Source organism: Euprymna scolopes, chromosome 46 (genome assembly GCF_053919585.1).
Source record: "Euprymna scolopes isolate OS-2025 chromosome 46, ASM5391958v1, whole genome shotgun sequence".
Taxonomy (NCBI): Eukaryota; Metazoa; Mollusca; class Cephalopoda; order Sepiida; family Sepiolidae; genus Euprymna; species Euprymna scolopes.
The window spans coordinates 53,251,240-53,266,828 of NC_136527.1; the positions used below are offsets into that span (position 1 = coordinate 53,251,240).

Here is a 15,589-nt window from a genome sequence, read left to right on the forward strand (position 1 = left end):
CTTGCACTTGGCTCACCAGATATATTTATCAGGTAGTTTGTTAAATTCTTTTAAGTAATTTTATTTCCTCCTATGATTACTGGAATAGATTTCCCTAAAATTCCAGCTTCTTTTATATCTATTTAGAAACATTGATAATCAAATTTTGATAGTGAGCAGTCATTATAATTCTATCCTGATCATAGTGAAGACATCCTCTTTAAAGCCAGTCTACAAAACATTCCTTATAATAATAATAATAATAATTATTATTATTATGATTATTATTATTATTATTATTATAAAAATCAAGAAAAGACTTTTTTCAATTTTCTGAAATGCAAGTTGTGGAGTATTTTTAACTACTATTTTGTGTGATTTTTGAAGCAGATTTATTTTCTGATTTTGTCATATTTGTAAGAAAGTCTTGTGAAAAATGATTGGCCAGTTTCCTGACAGACGTTGTTCTGCTGGTTCTTGTTTTGTGATGCTGAATACAATTTTGAGGTATTGATTTTGGAAAATCATCAAATATTGTTTCTCACATGCATTTCATATGACTCAAGGAAGTAGACATCTGTTCAAAAGAAGAACCACATACTTCACAAGAATGTGGTTTCTCTCTTGTTTGAATCTCTTTTGCACTTGGTTCACCAGATATATTTGCCAGGTAGTTTTTTTAATTCTTTTGTCTAATTTGATTTGCTCCTAGAATTACTGACATAGAAATTTTCCAACGATTCCAGTTTCCTTTCTATCTACTTAGAAACATTGGAAATCAAACTTTGATTGTGAGCAGTAATTATAACTCTGTCCTCATCATAGTGAAGGCATTCTCTTTAAAGCCAGTCTATAGTCTCCCTTATTTATATAATAATAATAATAATAATAATAAATCCAAACAAGACTTGTCCCACTCTTGTTTGACCCATTTTTCCAATTTTCTGAAATGCAAGTTGGAGTATTTTAAACTACTATTTTGTGTGATTTTTGTAGCAAATTTGTTTTCTGATTCTGTAATGTTTTAAAGAAAGCCATGTGCAAAATAGTTGGTCAGTTTCCAATGACTTATCTGCAAAAGAACAGCCACATACTTTACAAGAACATGAATTGTCTCTTTTTTTAAAATAAAAGTTCTCAGAAATCATGGGGCCCACAACCTGCAGCTAACACTTGAACTTTATATGAGATACATAGATATTCGAATGTTCCATTTAAGTTCTTTATCTCTTAAACACTGAGTTAGTAAAGTAATTGTCTCCTGTATGTGTTTCCATATGATTCATCAAAGTTGACTTCAGTGCAAAAGCACAATCATATACAACACATGAATGTGCTTTGTCTCTCGTATGTGTTTTCACAAATTTGACTTCCATGCAAGTTAACCACACTTTGCAAGCCTATGGTTTGTCTCATTTTTAAAAAAGTTTTCTTTCTTTTAAGATTGTAACGCTGGGTATGGGGCAGCCAAACCAGCCACCAACATTGTCCTGCTTTTTATTGAAAACAACCGAAAGCTCTTTTCAGTATCCTCGCTTTTCCCTTAAGTGCAATTGTCTGGATCTCTTTTGCACTTGGTTCACCAGGAATATTAGTTAGGTAGGACTTCAGGTTCTTCTTCATAACCCCTGTGGCACATGTAATAACTGGTATGACTGTTTTCATATGATGCAACCAATCTGATTTTGATACAAAAGAACCAAATATTAAACCAGAATATTTTTCTCTCCTTCTCTTAATTTGTTTTTGATGGGATAGAGCATTCTGCTAGATGTCAAACATTATCCCATGAATTTAGTTACTCCAACCGATGGACCTTTTAAAGATTCTAACTAGCCTTAAAGTGCAATATTTTGTATTTCTCTTGTGCTTGGTTCACCGGGTATATTCACTAGATAGTTCTTGAAATTTTTTTTCATTAGCCTGGTGTCTCCTATAAGGACTGGAATGACTGATACCGTCTTATGTTTATGTCGTACATAAGTCCTTGCTATTTTGTTATTTTCTCCCTCTAAGATGTTTACGCCAGCACCATTAGGGGCGCCCTGTATGTTTTCATATGACTCAACAATGTGTTTTTTTCCCGTATGTGTTAGCATATGGCGTGACAAAGTTGACTTCTGTGCAAAAGAAGAACCACATATTTCACAAGAATGTGGTTTGTCTCCTGTATGTCTTGTCATATGACTCAACAAAGTTGACTTCTGTGCAAAAGAAGAAAAACATACTTCACAAGAATGTGGTTTGTCTCCTGTATGTCTTGTCATATGACTCAACAAAGTTGACTTCTGTGCAAAAGAAGAACCACATAATTCACAAGAATGTGGTTTCTCTCCCGTATGCGTTTTCATATGACTCAACAAATGTGACGTCTGTGCAAAAGAAGAATCACATACTTCACATGAATGTGGTTTGTCCCCCGTATGTATTTTAATATGACGCAACAAAGTTGACTTCCATGCAAAAGAAGAACCACATACTTCACAAAAGTGTGGTTTGTCTCCCGTATGCGTTGTCATATGACTCAACAAAGTTGACTTCTGTGCAAAAGAAGAACCACATACTTCACAAGAATGTAGTTTCTCTCCCGTATGTGTTTTCATATGACGCAACAAAGTTGACTTCTGTGCAAAAGAAGAATCGCATACTTCACAAGAATGTGGTTTGTCTCCCGTATGTGTTGTCATATGATTCAACAAAGTTGACTTCCGTGCAAACGAAGAACCACATACTTCACAAGAATGTAGTTTCTCTCCCATATGTGTTTTCATATGACGCAATAAATGTGACTTCCTTGCAAAAAAAGAACTACATACTTCACAAGAATGTGGTTTCTCTGTCATGTTTGCTTGCATCTGATTACACAAAAAGTAAAAATGCAATGAAGTGTATGATGATAGGCACGCTATTAAGTTTTAACTTTAGAAAATTTTCATGAAGAAATTCATAATTATTTTAAACCTTTTTAAATCACCGATGCAGAAAAGTTCTCATCCATTAATGAATTTCTTTTCGTTTTTGCAAAATCTGAAAATATAAAATAAATTTGAAAAATACATTTCATGTTGTAAAATTGAATTCATTATGTTGACCTTTTTAAAGAATATCTGAAGAATGAGTATAGTTTTATTAAATACTGGTTAGATAACAATTTTGTTTAAATATTTAACTAAATATAATTACGTGTTTTTCGTTTTATAGGTGAAGATTTATTATTCATATTATTTGGATTCTTCAAAATGCTGTTCTTATCTTGGGTGTTATTTTCACAACGTTTCTAGTTTACTTCCGATCTTATTCAGTTGTATTTTGTTGACCTTGGGAACCTTTCTCTTGAAATCAGAAATCTTAACATAATTCAGAATGGAACCTTTATTTAGTCTATGAGATTAGCATGTTCTTGTATGGTTAGTAATGACTCTGTAAAAATTCCGAATCAATCTTAAATTCTATTTTAAATCTCATTGAGGATTGAAACTTCAATATTCAGGAGTATATAACTTACAACTGAATTTACCTAGAACTCTACTAATAGCACTATGGTCCTAGCAGACAATCATAGTATGAATTTGTGGACCTATTTTTTCTAGACACTTTTTAGTACTTAGTACTATATATATATATATATATATATATATATATATATATATATATATATATATATATATATAATCATTATTTATAATTGATGGTTTCTATATCGTGTTAAATACTATACCAGGTATGCTTAGTAGTTGAGCATCATCCGGAATATGCACTGTTCCCTTAAACCAGATTACTCTTCATTGTTCACCTCCATCTATAATTTCTTTTTATCACATAAGTAGCCTGGGTACATTGAGCAAAAAAAAAAGCAAATTAATTGTAGCAGGCAGGCTCGAACCCATGACACAAAGGCAGAAAAGAAAGTTGAGGTGTGCGTAAAAGTGTTGGGTGAGCAAAAAAAAAACAAAGGAAAATTGCGAGCACAAAAATGTGGTAGTAGGAAGTGACATAGGTATAAATTAAAACTAGACAATCGAAAAAACGCAGTGACTTTTGAAAATATCAGCAAAAAATGCGACCCCTCCCTTTAGAAAAGTGCCCAGTAGAGGGTGAGAGAATTAATGTTTTGGCCAATATTTTTGATATTTGTTGCCTGAAGGATACAGCTTCAAAATGATAGCTATCTCATGAAAATCCGTTGCCTCTGTTGAACGTTTTTGCGAGACATACATACATTTAAACATATTTTTGCAACTTATAACAATCTCTTCACATATTACAGCTTTATATTATAGATGGTAGAGGGTTTCCCTTTTCCATCCATATATATTCTGCCATAAATGATTTTTCAATCACTACATATTACAGCTTTTCAATGCTTTTCTAACCTACTGTTAGTGAATGACATTTGTATAATTTTCCACCTTTACATAAAATCTCTTAGTCACAATTTTTCCATAAGCGGCTTGACATACACATGTTAGTGAATGACATTTGTATAATTTTCCACATTTACATGAAATCTCTTAGTCACAATTTTTCCATAAGCGGCTTGACATACACATGTTTCTGGAGAGTCGAATCCATCTTGAATACTATATTTTGCCTAGATGTTTGGTTGAGTGTTTTCTTAAACTTTCCACCTCATTTTGATATACATTTTTATTAGTACATATTGCTTTTGCTCAGTGTTGTAGAAAGCAGACTATTTACATTATTGTGAGAATTGAAGTTTACATACTGGCTACATATTTAAGACTATTAAGAAATATTTTTTTTACAAAGAAGTCACCAGTTATCAAGGCCCAGCGGCCACTCGAGGATAAGAGTTAATAAGCGTACACTGGTCAATGTCGTAATAATTGTTAGTAGTGGAAATTTGGTCAATTGGATCACTTAAGTGGAACGGCTCATCAATAACTTGTTTACATTGGACTTGAAGACGACCATATTACAGTCAGCTTGAAAGCAGGCAAAAGGAAGCGAGTTCCACAAGTGTGCAGTTCTAAGAAAGAAACTTTGTTCATGGCATCTTCGATTAGGTTTAGGCACAGATAAAGAGTGAGGAAAATTATTGATAGTGTTTTGAGCTAGACTAGTGTTTCTCATGAAAGTTTAGCGAAGGGAACCATAGATTGGAGCTCAGACGGGCACTTGCCATGAAAATAATGGATAAAGCAGAGACAGGCTCGCAGCGTCTCTTCTGTGAGAAAGAGGTTGCAGGGAAGAGAAAAAGGATTCTCCCACTAGTCTACAAAGTTTGTTTTGAACTTTGTCAAGGCAGGATAAGGTCTTTCTAGCAGTTGCTACCCAGATGTGACAACAGCACTCCATCCTTGTACCTGGCTCTTATATAGGAAAAGAATTGGATCAGCAGTAAGATATCTACTGGATCGATAGAAGGATCCCGCCATTTTCCCAGCATCCTTGGCAACAGATTTGTTGTACATGTTCCATTTCACATCAGGAGTAACCATCAAGCACAGGAGCTTGTCAAAACATGGAGCCTCCCCAAGATGAGAGCCATTCATTTCAATTGATGCCAAATAGGGAGCAGAACGTTGAGGATGCAAAGACAGAAGTTTGGTTTTAGATACATTAACAATAACCATCCACTTCTTTCCCGATTGTACCACATGCTCAAGATCAGAGGAGAGAGAATCAGAGAGAACTTGGTCTTTGATGTACTGCTATAGATGGTAGTGTCATCAGCATAAATGTCTATGAATGATCTTAGGATGTGATTGGGAAGATCATTGATATAGATCAGGAAGAGAGTTGGGCCCAGGATCGATCCGAGGGACTCCAGCATTAATACTCTGAGCTTCTGATTTCTGCCCCTTAACCACTTATGACATCTTATGAACCTATCCAACAGAAATGATTTAATAACTGAGAAAACATTACATGCTATACTGTAACTGAATATCTTATGACCTTTATGCCATACTCTATCAAAGGCCTTTGATATGTCAAGAGCAACTTCCCTAGAAAGGTAGCCTCCATCAAGAGATTCGGTAATCCTATGAGATATAACCATAAGCACATCTGCTCTAGATCTAGCAGAATGGAAACCATATTGAATATCACTAATCAGTTTATTTTTGCTGAGGTGATAGACTAGTTCTCTATTTAACACAGATTCCAGCAAGTTACTCATGACACACAGGAAACATAGGTCTGTATTGAGAGGGAGATGACCGATCAACTGAACTCTTTAATAAAAGGCACACTAACAAGGTTTCCCAGGGTGTTGGGAACCAATTCTCCTTAAGATAACACTTAAGCAGCTTTGTAAGTATGGGAGCTAATTCTGGTTGAAGCTTTTTTAGCACTATAATAGGAATGCCGTCAGGGCCAGTTGCTTTACTGGAATCAAGGTTTTTGATTAGATTGGCAACTTCACGCTGATATTTGTATATTGTATAGAGTATTTTCTGATACCAGAGGAAATACTGGGGGTTGGCGTTCTTGGTCGCATAGGGTAGAATTAGCTGCAAAGAATTTGGCTTTGTCTGATGCCGATAGGATTTCCTCAGATCCATTGATGACTGTTGGGATAGAGTGTTATGATAGTCTTTTAATGATGTTAACCCCACGTGGTATCACATGACTTGGATAGTAAAAGAGACAAGAAGTTAATTCCTTCGTACCACGTGTTGAGGCTACACACACAAACGCATGCATGACAGCTGGTAGTAAACACACTAGATGATGGGATCAGGTTCTTAGAATTGATATCGTCAGTAGAGAAAGGGCAACTATTTGACGAACGCAAGTGTCAAAGGTGAGAGCATCTGCAAAAGGCATGTCACATATATAAACCATAGAAAAAAGAAAAGGATGAGAGGCCTACAGTCAGCCAGGAATGAGCATCGCATAAGCATTGTTTACTCTACCAACCTCCCAGTTCATACTCTCTATCTCTAGCTAGGCAGACACATATGATGCACTATGAGAAAGAGAAAAGCCAGTTCCTGAAGATATGGAGACAGACGTAAAAGATGATGCAGTATGAGAAAGAGAAAATAAAATTGTTTATATTTTATACAAAAACAAATCAACATCGCAATCCAAACTCTCTATCTTAACAAAAATTGATTGTAAGTTGTATTGTTATCTTGTTCTTTCATCAGTAGCATTTGCTATTGTTATGATGGAGTAGCAGCTATTTTCAAATAGAAAAGACGGTGGCTACAGGAGGTGGATGGATGATGTAGAGAATTGAAAAAGGCAGTGGGGTCAGTAAGAAGATTGATAAGAGGGGGAATCTCTTCTAAGGAAAACAATGCTGTTGGAAAATAGAAAAGACTGTGGCTACAGGAGATGGGTGAACCACGTAGAACAGTATTTAAGGATGACCAGAGCACTGGATGAGGAAAAATATCGGATAACTCTCTTAACCACATGGAGCCTGGTCGAACAATTCATGACCAAACTCATCTTAGACAATGAAAGTTTAACATGGGTTGATTTGAAGAGGTCTATAGAGAACTACTATGGAATTGTCGCAAACCCTAACAAACAAAGTCGAATTAGCAAACGTGAGACAGGGTAGGTTAGAAGGGGTACCTGACTATATGCACAGGATAGTTAGATGAGAATTAGGTGCTTTTAGTGGGATAGTCCAGAGAAGCAGACTAGTTAAATAACAGGTACTGGGATTCTGTATAGAGGGTCTCAAGGATCGGAAGGTGGAGATGCTTGTGATGAGACACGAGCCACATGATCTTCAAGTGGCTTATCAGAAAGCCTTAGAAGAAGTTAAATGGAGGATCTGGCCTAATGCAAGCAAGGGGTATAAAAACTATCCCATGGAGGTTTGTAGCAGGTACTAGTTGAGGCTATGGGTCTAGCCAGTTCCCCAAGATATGGAGACAGATGTAAAAAAGAAACCAAGTAGAGAGTAGGGGACTAGGATTTAAAACTAGAGAGAAGGAAAGAGGCAGATAATTAGGTGTTACTATTTTGTTGAGGTGGGCAACATACAGAAATTCTGCAAGAACCATATCCAGGGAAACCAGGAGAGCTCCATTCATGCAATGCCACCCAGCTGAACAAGGGTATACCGATGCCATAGTTGATAACATGGGTGCATCATATTCTGTTTTGATTAGAATTGAGGGAAAGAATTATAGAAGACTGGTGGATAGGGGCTCAGAGGTGTCAGTAATAAATAGTGTTTTTAACGCACTTTGACAGGAACCTGAATTATGTGATAACAAATTTAAGAACAGCTAATGAGTCCCCATTAATTGTAGAAGGGCTTGCTCGATTAAGAGTAGAGATAGAAAGTCAGTCTTTCCACCATGACTTGTTTGTTGCAGAGAATCTCAACATAAGTGTGATAAAAACTGTGAGTACTTAAGAAAAATGGGGTGAGGATGTACTTCGATTAAGCTGAAATGATGCAGGCAGATGTAATTGAAAGATTGAATAGCCCATGGCGTATTCTGATAGCGTAAGTAGAAAAGAAGGATGGTAGTTTTAATGTGTTGAAACATTATGTTGAACAAAGATGGCGGTAGTAAATCAAATCAGCAAAGAATCAATGTAGTCAATGTCTCAACATTTAACAGGTTATGTGCCATCGACTTTGCTTTGATGAATCCAAATTTGAATTGTGGCAAGTGAAATTCCTGGTGTATTTAAGATACGAAAACTACACAAACTTATTCAATCTTCACAAGAGAATCCTAATGACACTGAATTTATCAAAAAGTATGTGACTATTTTTGCAGAACTGATTCAATGCTTAGGCGACAGAAGTCTGTCTCTGATTATAAGAGATGCCTTTATTGATGGACGTAAAGCGTTGAACATATTAATAGAACATTATTTATCAAAAGGGAAACAAAAATTTTATCTCTATATACAGAACTAACATCTCTAAAATGTATGGAAGATAAGACGATTACTATGTTAAAAGGGCAAAAACCTCATCAAATGCATTAAAACTTTTAAATCGAATATTTTGCCACATTCTCACCAATGACAAATTTAACGAGAATTAGAATTTTATTGAAACTTGCCGCTTAATAAAATTTAAAAATACATCAAATGGATATAAAAAAAATGCTTATTTAAATGCTCTGATTAGCTTTGAGATATATATTCCCCCCCAGAGGGATTTAAAATGAAAAATAAAAATTTTGTATGGAAACTGAATAAATCACTGTACAGTCTAAAAGAAAGCGCTCACAATTAAAATTTTACAATTAAAATTTAACAATTAAAATTTAACACTCCATAATTATTTAATAGAACAAGAATTCAGGCAGTGTCCCATAGAGGTGTGCATGCATACCAAAAATATGTGCAATAAATACTTGATTTTGGTGTTTTGGGTTGACGATATATTACTCACAACAATTTTGAGACAACACTTCATAGTTCCTCATTATAAAGTTTACCTGTGAAAATGAAACTATAACAATGAACCATTCATGGTACATTGAAAAAATCCTGCTGAAGTTTGGAATGTGAAATTGCCAACCACTGCTATTGAGATTGATATAAATAAGAATATAGAGATCGAAACTAAATTAAGAGACGATCGATTATACAGAGAAATTATTGGAAATCTAATTTATTTGATAACTGTCACTAGGTCTGATATATTTTACACTGTAACAAAGCTATCTCAAATCTTATCAAAACTGACAATTAAGGACTTAACTCATGCCAAACAAGTCCTTCATTATCCAAAAGGAACAAGCTTACCAGTCATTGATGCCATAGTTCAGGGTGAAAGATATCAGTGTGGGGTTTTAGGAGAAGTACAGAATTTGGGGTTCAAATTAGTGAATAGGGTATATAGCCAGAACTAGGCAAAGTTAAATCGATAAAATCCTAACTCCAACTCGTGTGAGAAAAGTCAGAGCTTGAATTGGTATGACGTCATATTATTTTATTGGTATGACATCATATTATTTTATTGGTATGACGTCATATTATAAAAACTAATGATCTAATGATGAAATATGTGGAGTTTAAATGTGACGTTGCATGTCATTTTGCCTTTAATAGCCTAAAACCAAAGCTCACAGATATGGTTATACTGGCTTATCTTGATCCTGAGAAGAATTACCGAATGTACACAGATGCCCCAATCATGCGATTGGAGCATGTTTGTCACAAATTTTGCGTCACAGATTTTATCGATTTGACTTTGTCAAATTCTGACTATATATCCCATTCACAGGAGAGATGTTGCGAGCCTGTCTTTGTTTTATCGTTACTTCCATGGCAAGTGCTCGTCTGAGCTCCAATCCTTGGTCCCCCCTCGCTGATCGTTCATGAAAAACACCTGTCTAAAACGTAAATTCCATGAGTAATGCTTCTTTCTTAGAAGTGCATGCCTGTGGAACTCTGTTCAGTCTGCCTGTTTTCCACCTGACTACAACATGGATGTCTTCAAGTGCAGCATAAACAAATTCCTGATGAATCGCCCCCTTAAGTAAGACACTTTATCAAATCTAAATACTAACATACTCTACACGCAATAACCCTTATCTCGAGTGGCTTTTGGGCCTTGATAAGTGGTGATCACCTTGTAAAAATGATCTTTGATCTGAGCGAGGGTAATGATGTTAAAAACATATTTGCTTCTTATCTAATAAACTTAGTGATACGCAGACGAGATGGTACTTGAGAAGGAAGGACGCTGTGTGTGTGGACGTCTAGTCGAAAAAAATGAGGATCCTGGTAGAAATAGATGATAGAAATTATTGAATCATTTTGTTTGAGCCAAACTATTGATAAGGTTAAATGTACCGTCACACCTTAAAAACAAGTAGTATAATACCAGGACAATAACGGTCGTGGAAAAGACGTTCTATACCATTTAGCAAAAATATTTCTGGTGGTGTTTATTTAAGGAGGCGAATGAATACGTAGGAAATGTATCCTGTCCCAAACCAGAGATCTGATGAAGCAACAACCTCAAATGCAGAAGTGCAATCTGCCTCCTTTTCCTTTCATAAAACAAGCATTGGATATTTTCAGGCCCAAAGACACTTTTGGGTAACCAGTACATAGTGATTTTCATTGATATAGTATATTGGTTGGCTGGAGACTTTTGTGGTTTCTAATAAGAAACCAAAAACGGTGGTGCATCTGTTGTTGGATGAAATTCTCCTCAGATTTGGGCACCAATTCAGCTGTTAACAGATAATGTAAACTAAGTGAAGAAGGCATTGAAGGACCTCAACATAATCATGTGACAACATCAGTTTATCAGAAGAAAGAAATTGAAAGATTTCATAGGATGATGCATGACAGTTAAGCAATTATATATATATATATATATATATATATATATATATATATATAAACCAAATGTTGGCAGCTGCCAGATTTCATGTGAGCGAAACGACAAATTTATCAAAATTCTTACCATACTACTTGCTCTACAACAGAGATGTGATCCTGCCATTAGATAATATATTAATGCCTTGTAGAGTATACTATGGTGATGAGCAACACAACATCGCTCTAAAAGAGATGAACGGATCTTTTACTTTAGTAAGGGCTAACATTCAGGAAGTTATAAAAAACTGATCGAGAACAAGAATAAGAAAATAAACTCAGTAGATTTTAAGATTGGAGATCTGCTTTATTATAAGAACCACAGAAGTTGCATGTGGAACATTTGTGGGCAATGTCACTTAAGGAAAGGTCAATGAGTCGGATAGTGATTGAGCCACAAAACCAGCTGATATCTCAATTTGGAGGAATCAACATCAACAGGAGAAGCCGTTAATGGATCATAGAATCATGACACATAGAATGACATCGAAAATTGCAAATAATTTTGACACAAATTATCCGCTGTATCATCATTTGCGGATGTCAAAGACTGTAATAGGATCCATTTGAAATGGCCTAGAGTTGGTTCAGAGTTTGGAAGTGGAGAAAAGGAATCAGTGAGAGGGAATTCTTAAGGTTGGGTAGAATCTATATTCTATGTTTAAAAGAATATTCCTTTCTCAGAGTTTGTTCTATACGTGACACTTTGGAAGATGATTTCGGTTAACCATTTTGACAGAGTATGTGAAGCATTAGGAATGAGTTATGAAAGAAAAGATTATGAGAAAGACAAAAGAAATCAATTTTTTCTTGTTTATAAACTCAAGCATGGCAGTCATCAAGTGTCATCTACCGATGTTAAGTTTAAATTATCACATGATATTCATCATGCATTTAACAAAAGAAAAAAGAAACTTATTCTTGGAAAGAAAAAGTTGAGTTAACAAGACAATAACGTGTTTCTTTTTAAATATTAAGCAATGTAATTCCTTATGTTATGAATGGTGGCCACCACTGGATACATAAAGAATTACTTAGCTTAATATCCATACAACTAGCAGTATCAGAATTTTGGGGGAATTTTTGACACCCCTAACAGAAAACTGCGATTAAAATATAGAAAACTCGTAATTTCTCTTTCTAAAGTGGGTTATTTATTTTCTTTATAGAATATGCTTCCAAAATAAACTATTTAAGTTGTTTAAAAAATAATAGAAATATTATTTTTCATTGTTTAAAAAACATTGTTTACAAAGTGCGTGCGTGCGCTCTGGGAAGCCATTTTGTTACGTAGTGAAATCAATTGATTTTTATGAGATGAATATTTTTTAATTTTTAAACTTTAAAAATCTATCAAAATTTTTCTATTCGTTCAATTGTTACGTTTTTTTCAGGGTGAATGTAAAATTTTATGCTCTTTCCGATAAACTAAATATAATATTTTAGACAAACGTTGTTTTATAAATTCACCCCCCCATTTTGGAATGTCTATGAGAATTTTAATAATTAATTTTGTTTGGCACGTTTTATATATCACAAATTGAAGATAAAACATGAATAAATAAAATACTCAAATTTAAAACAACAAAAAATATCACTTATCTGTAAATTTACCGGTAAAGTCCAAAATTTAAATCCTTCTTTTTTCGATAACCACGTGTTTTTTTTTTGTTTTTTTTTTACGTGGAAGCTTAATTTTCGTTTAGAATGTTCCAGTAATTAATGGTTGATCAGATATATTTTTATATTTAATTCCTGGTTTCCTTTTTTTCGATATAAAAAAAAAGACGAAATCGGATAATGCAGATTTATAGTATAATAAAAAAAAATTCAGGTATTTCTTTAAGATATTAAAAAAAAAATACCATTGCATATCTGCGTCATATCGTAATTCGTGTTAATGAAAAAATGAAAACTCTCAGTTTTTATGTACGATAGCGTCAAGGCACAAAAATAAAAAAAACGACAAGTTATCTCCCTTTATTCATATAGGGTCAATATGAAGCCACCCTCAAAAATTCCTTTAAAATTACGGCCAAATCTGTTCATTGCAATGTGGCCATAAAGTGGGTGCCCATTTGACGTCACATCATTATAGAAAAGTGACCCCCCCCACTTTGTGACCATTTGTAAAATTTTTTATCTTGGAAACTACTAGTTTCGTTTGCCGTATATATAAATGGTTATTTCCGTTTTCAGCGCCTCCGAAAACCTTTAAAAGTGGAAAATTTGAAGGAATATAATCCAATATCCAGATTATTAAGGTTTCTGAATTAGTGTTTTTTTTTTACACTTATAGGCCTCTGTACATAAGTAAGAGATAATTTTTCACTTCCGGTGTCGTTACAAGTTGCTTTAAAGACACGCATGGTCTCGATGTGTGTTGGAAAAATCCTTCCATTTTAAAATACATTGATTATAATACATAAATATGAATAAATTCTCATACAGGAAGATTAAAAGAAAGCATATCTTACTCATTAACCAGGTAAGTTCTTTATTTTGCCGTTAAAATAATTATCGTAAGATTCAAGTAATGTTATTTTTCGACAATCCGTTTAATGTTAAGTGAAGAAATCGAAGGAAAAATAAATAAAATTGTTTATTTCTCTATTAAAGCTTAAAATTTGGTCTTTGCTCGTTTTATTGAAATAAAATTTACGGGTTTAAATTATGTTTTACTATTATTAAAATCTGATAGAAATATAGGTGTATATTCAAAATGGCGACTCGCCTGAAAATTTGCCCAAAATTCTGATACTGCTACCGTACAACTACTTGTTTGCGGCAATTTTAAATGTGATATTCGTTTTCAGCATACCCAAATACCGATAGAATTCGTCATGGTAAAGATGACAGTTAAGGTTGAAAGTAAGTAACAATTTACCAAACGGCTTCCAGGCAGCCCCTCCCCCAAATATTACCATGTGGCCAGAAAGTGGGCGCTCATTTTACATTAAATTTATATAGAAAAGTAATCCTCACTTTTTGAAAAAATAATTTCCTCATGTCATGAAAACTAATTCTCTGCGCCTCTTTTTAAGTATTTATTCGTTTTCAGTATCCTTGAAAATCTATAAAAGTCGTCATTGTAAAGAATATTTGTAATTTTTAAAGATTTTAGACATTGACCTTTTTCATGTTTAAGTCATTAGCGAAAAAAAAAATTGATTTTTTTAAACTTGTGAAACAGTTAAAAACATATAAACTTTATAAAATTATTATTTTCTTCTTTTTAGAAAACTATTGTTTGTATTGAATTTTTTAAATGTTTAAGTCAATATTGAAAACAAAAGCAATCGGCAGCAAAAAATTTTCAACGATAAACCAACATTTTCATTAGGATTATTCGCTTTTTTTTTTTTATTTCATGTTTCAATAAAGACACAGGGACATTAAAGAACAATTCTGTACGTGAAAACGCATACAGAATTGTCCACCACTGATAACATAAAGAATTACGTATTGACCTTTTTTTATGTTTAAGTCAGTATTGAAAACAAAATCTGATAAATTAGTGACCATTCGATAATAATCCGATGAAAAAAAGATGAAAATAAAAAATGCACATACGTGCGCCATGTAGTAATACTTACGTTTTTGTTTTATAATCTGCTTCCGATTAACTTTATCTGCTTTTATAAAGTAAACGATTTTTCAAATGTGATTGACTTTACAAGCTCAACTTAACATTCAAGATGACGAACGGAAGAGCAAGTTCGCAGAAAACAAAATTGAAGAAAAATAAAAAATGAAATTATTTCAAAAAAGAGCCGATCTATTTGGTGAATATCACGGATAAAACTAGTATTATTTTATTTAACATTTTAATATTTACATGAGAGAGAACAGATTACAAGTTTCATCTTTATTAATTCTCTAATTTGTTAATTGCGGAAACTGATAGGTGAACATATTAATTCTCTAATTCGATGCACGATAGTTTTTAAAGCCGCCGTTTCGTATTTTTTTTTTTTTTAGATTCCTGTTTTTTTAATTGTTTTTGAAACATTTAGGCCTAAAGTTAATCTGGTTCTTGTGCAGTTTACTAAACACATTAAAAATGAAGATATTTGGTGAACATACTGAAAAAGAACCATAGTTAATATTTATACGGAAAAAATACACGTGAAATGTTTTTACGGCGTCGTTAGAAACTTAAACTTAAAAATCGATACTAAATTCATGTAGTAATACTTACGTTTTTGCTTTATAATCTGCTTTCGATTAACTTTATCTGCTTTTATAAAGGAAACGATTTTTCAAATGTGATTGACTTTACAAGCTCAACTTAACATTCAAGATGACGAACGGA

The 15,589-nt window shown here is 33.7% G+C and overlaps 1 protein-coding gene across 2 annotated transcripts; it reads right to left on the minus strand.

Annotated features, from left to right (window-relative positions):
- Positions 1 to 1,406: 1,406 nt before the first annotated feature.
- On the minus strand, positions 1,407 to 15,589 carry LOC145270736 (uncharacterized). Of its 2 annotated transcripts, none has more exons than XM_080126345.1 (2): positions 15,476 to 15,589; positions 1,407 to 3,006 (listed from the first exon to the last, which is right to left on the minus strand). In XM_080126345.1, exon 2 carries the CDS (start codon positions 2,832 to 2,834, stop codon positions 1,818 to 1,820), a length of 1,017 nt encoding a protein of 338 aa, XP_079982471.1. In that variant the 5' UTR covers positions 2,835 to 3,006; positions 15,476 to 15,589; the 3' UTR covers positions 1,407 to 1,817. The 2 variants fall into 2 exon arrangements, with proteins under 2 accessions (XP_079982471.1, XP_079982470.1); XM_080126344.1 differs by lacking the exon at positions 15,476 to 15,589 and adding an exon at positions 14,871 to 14,972.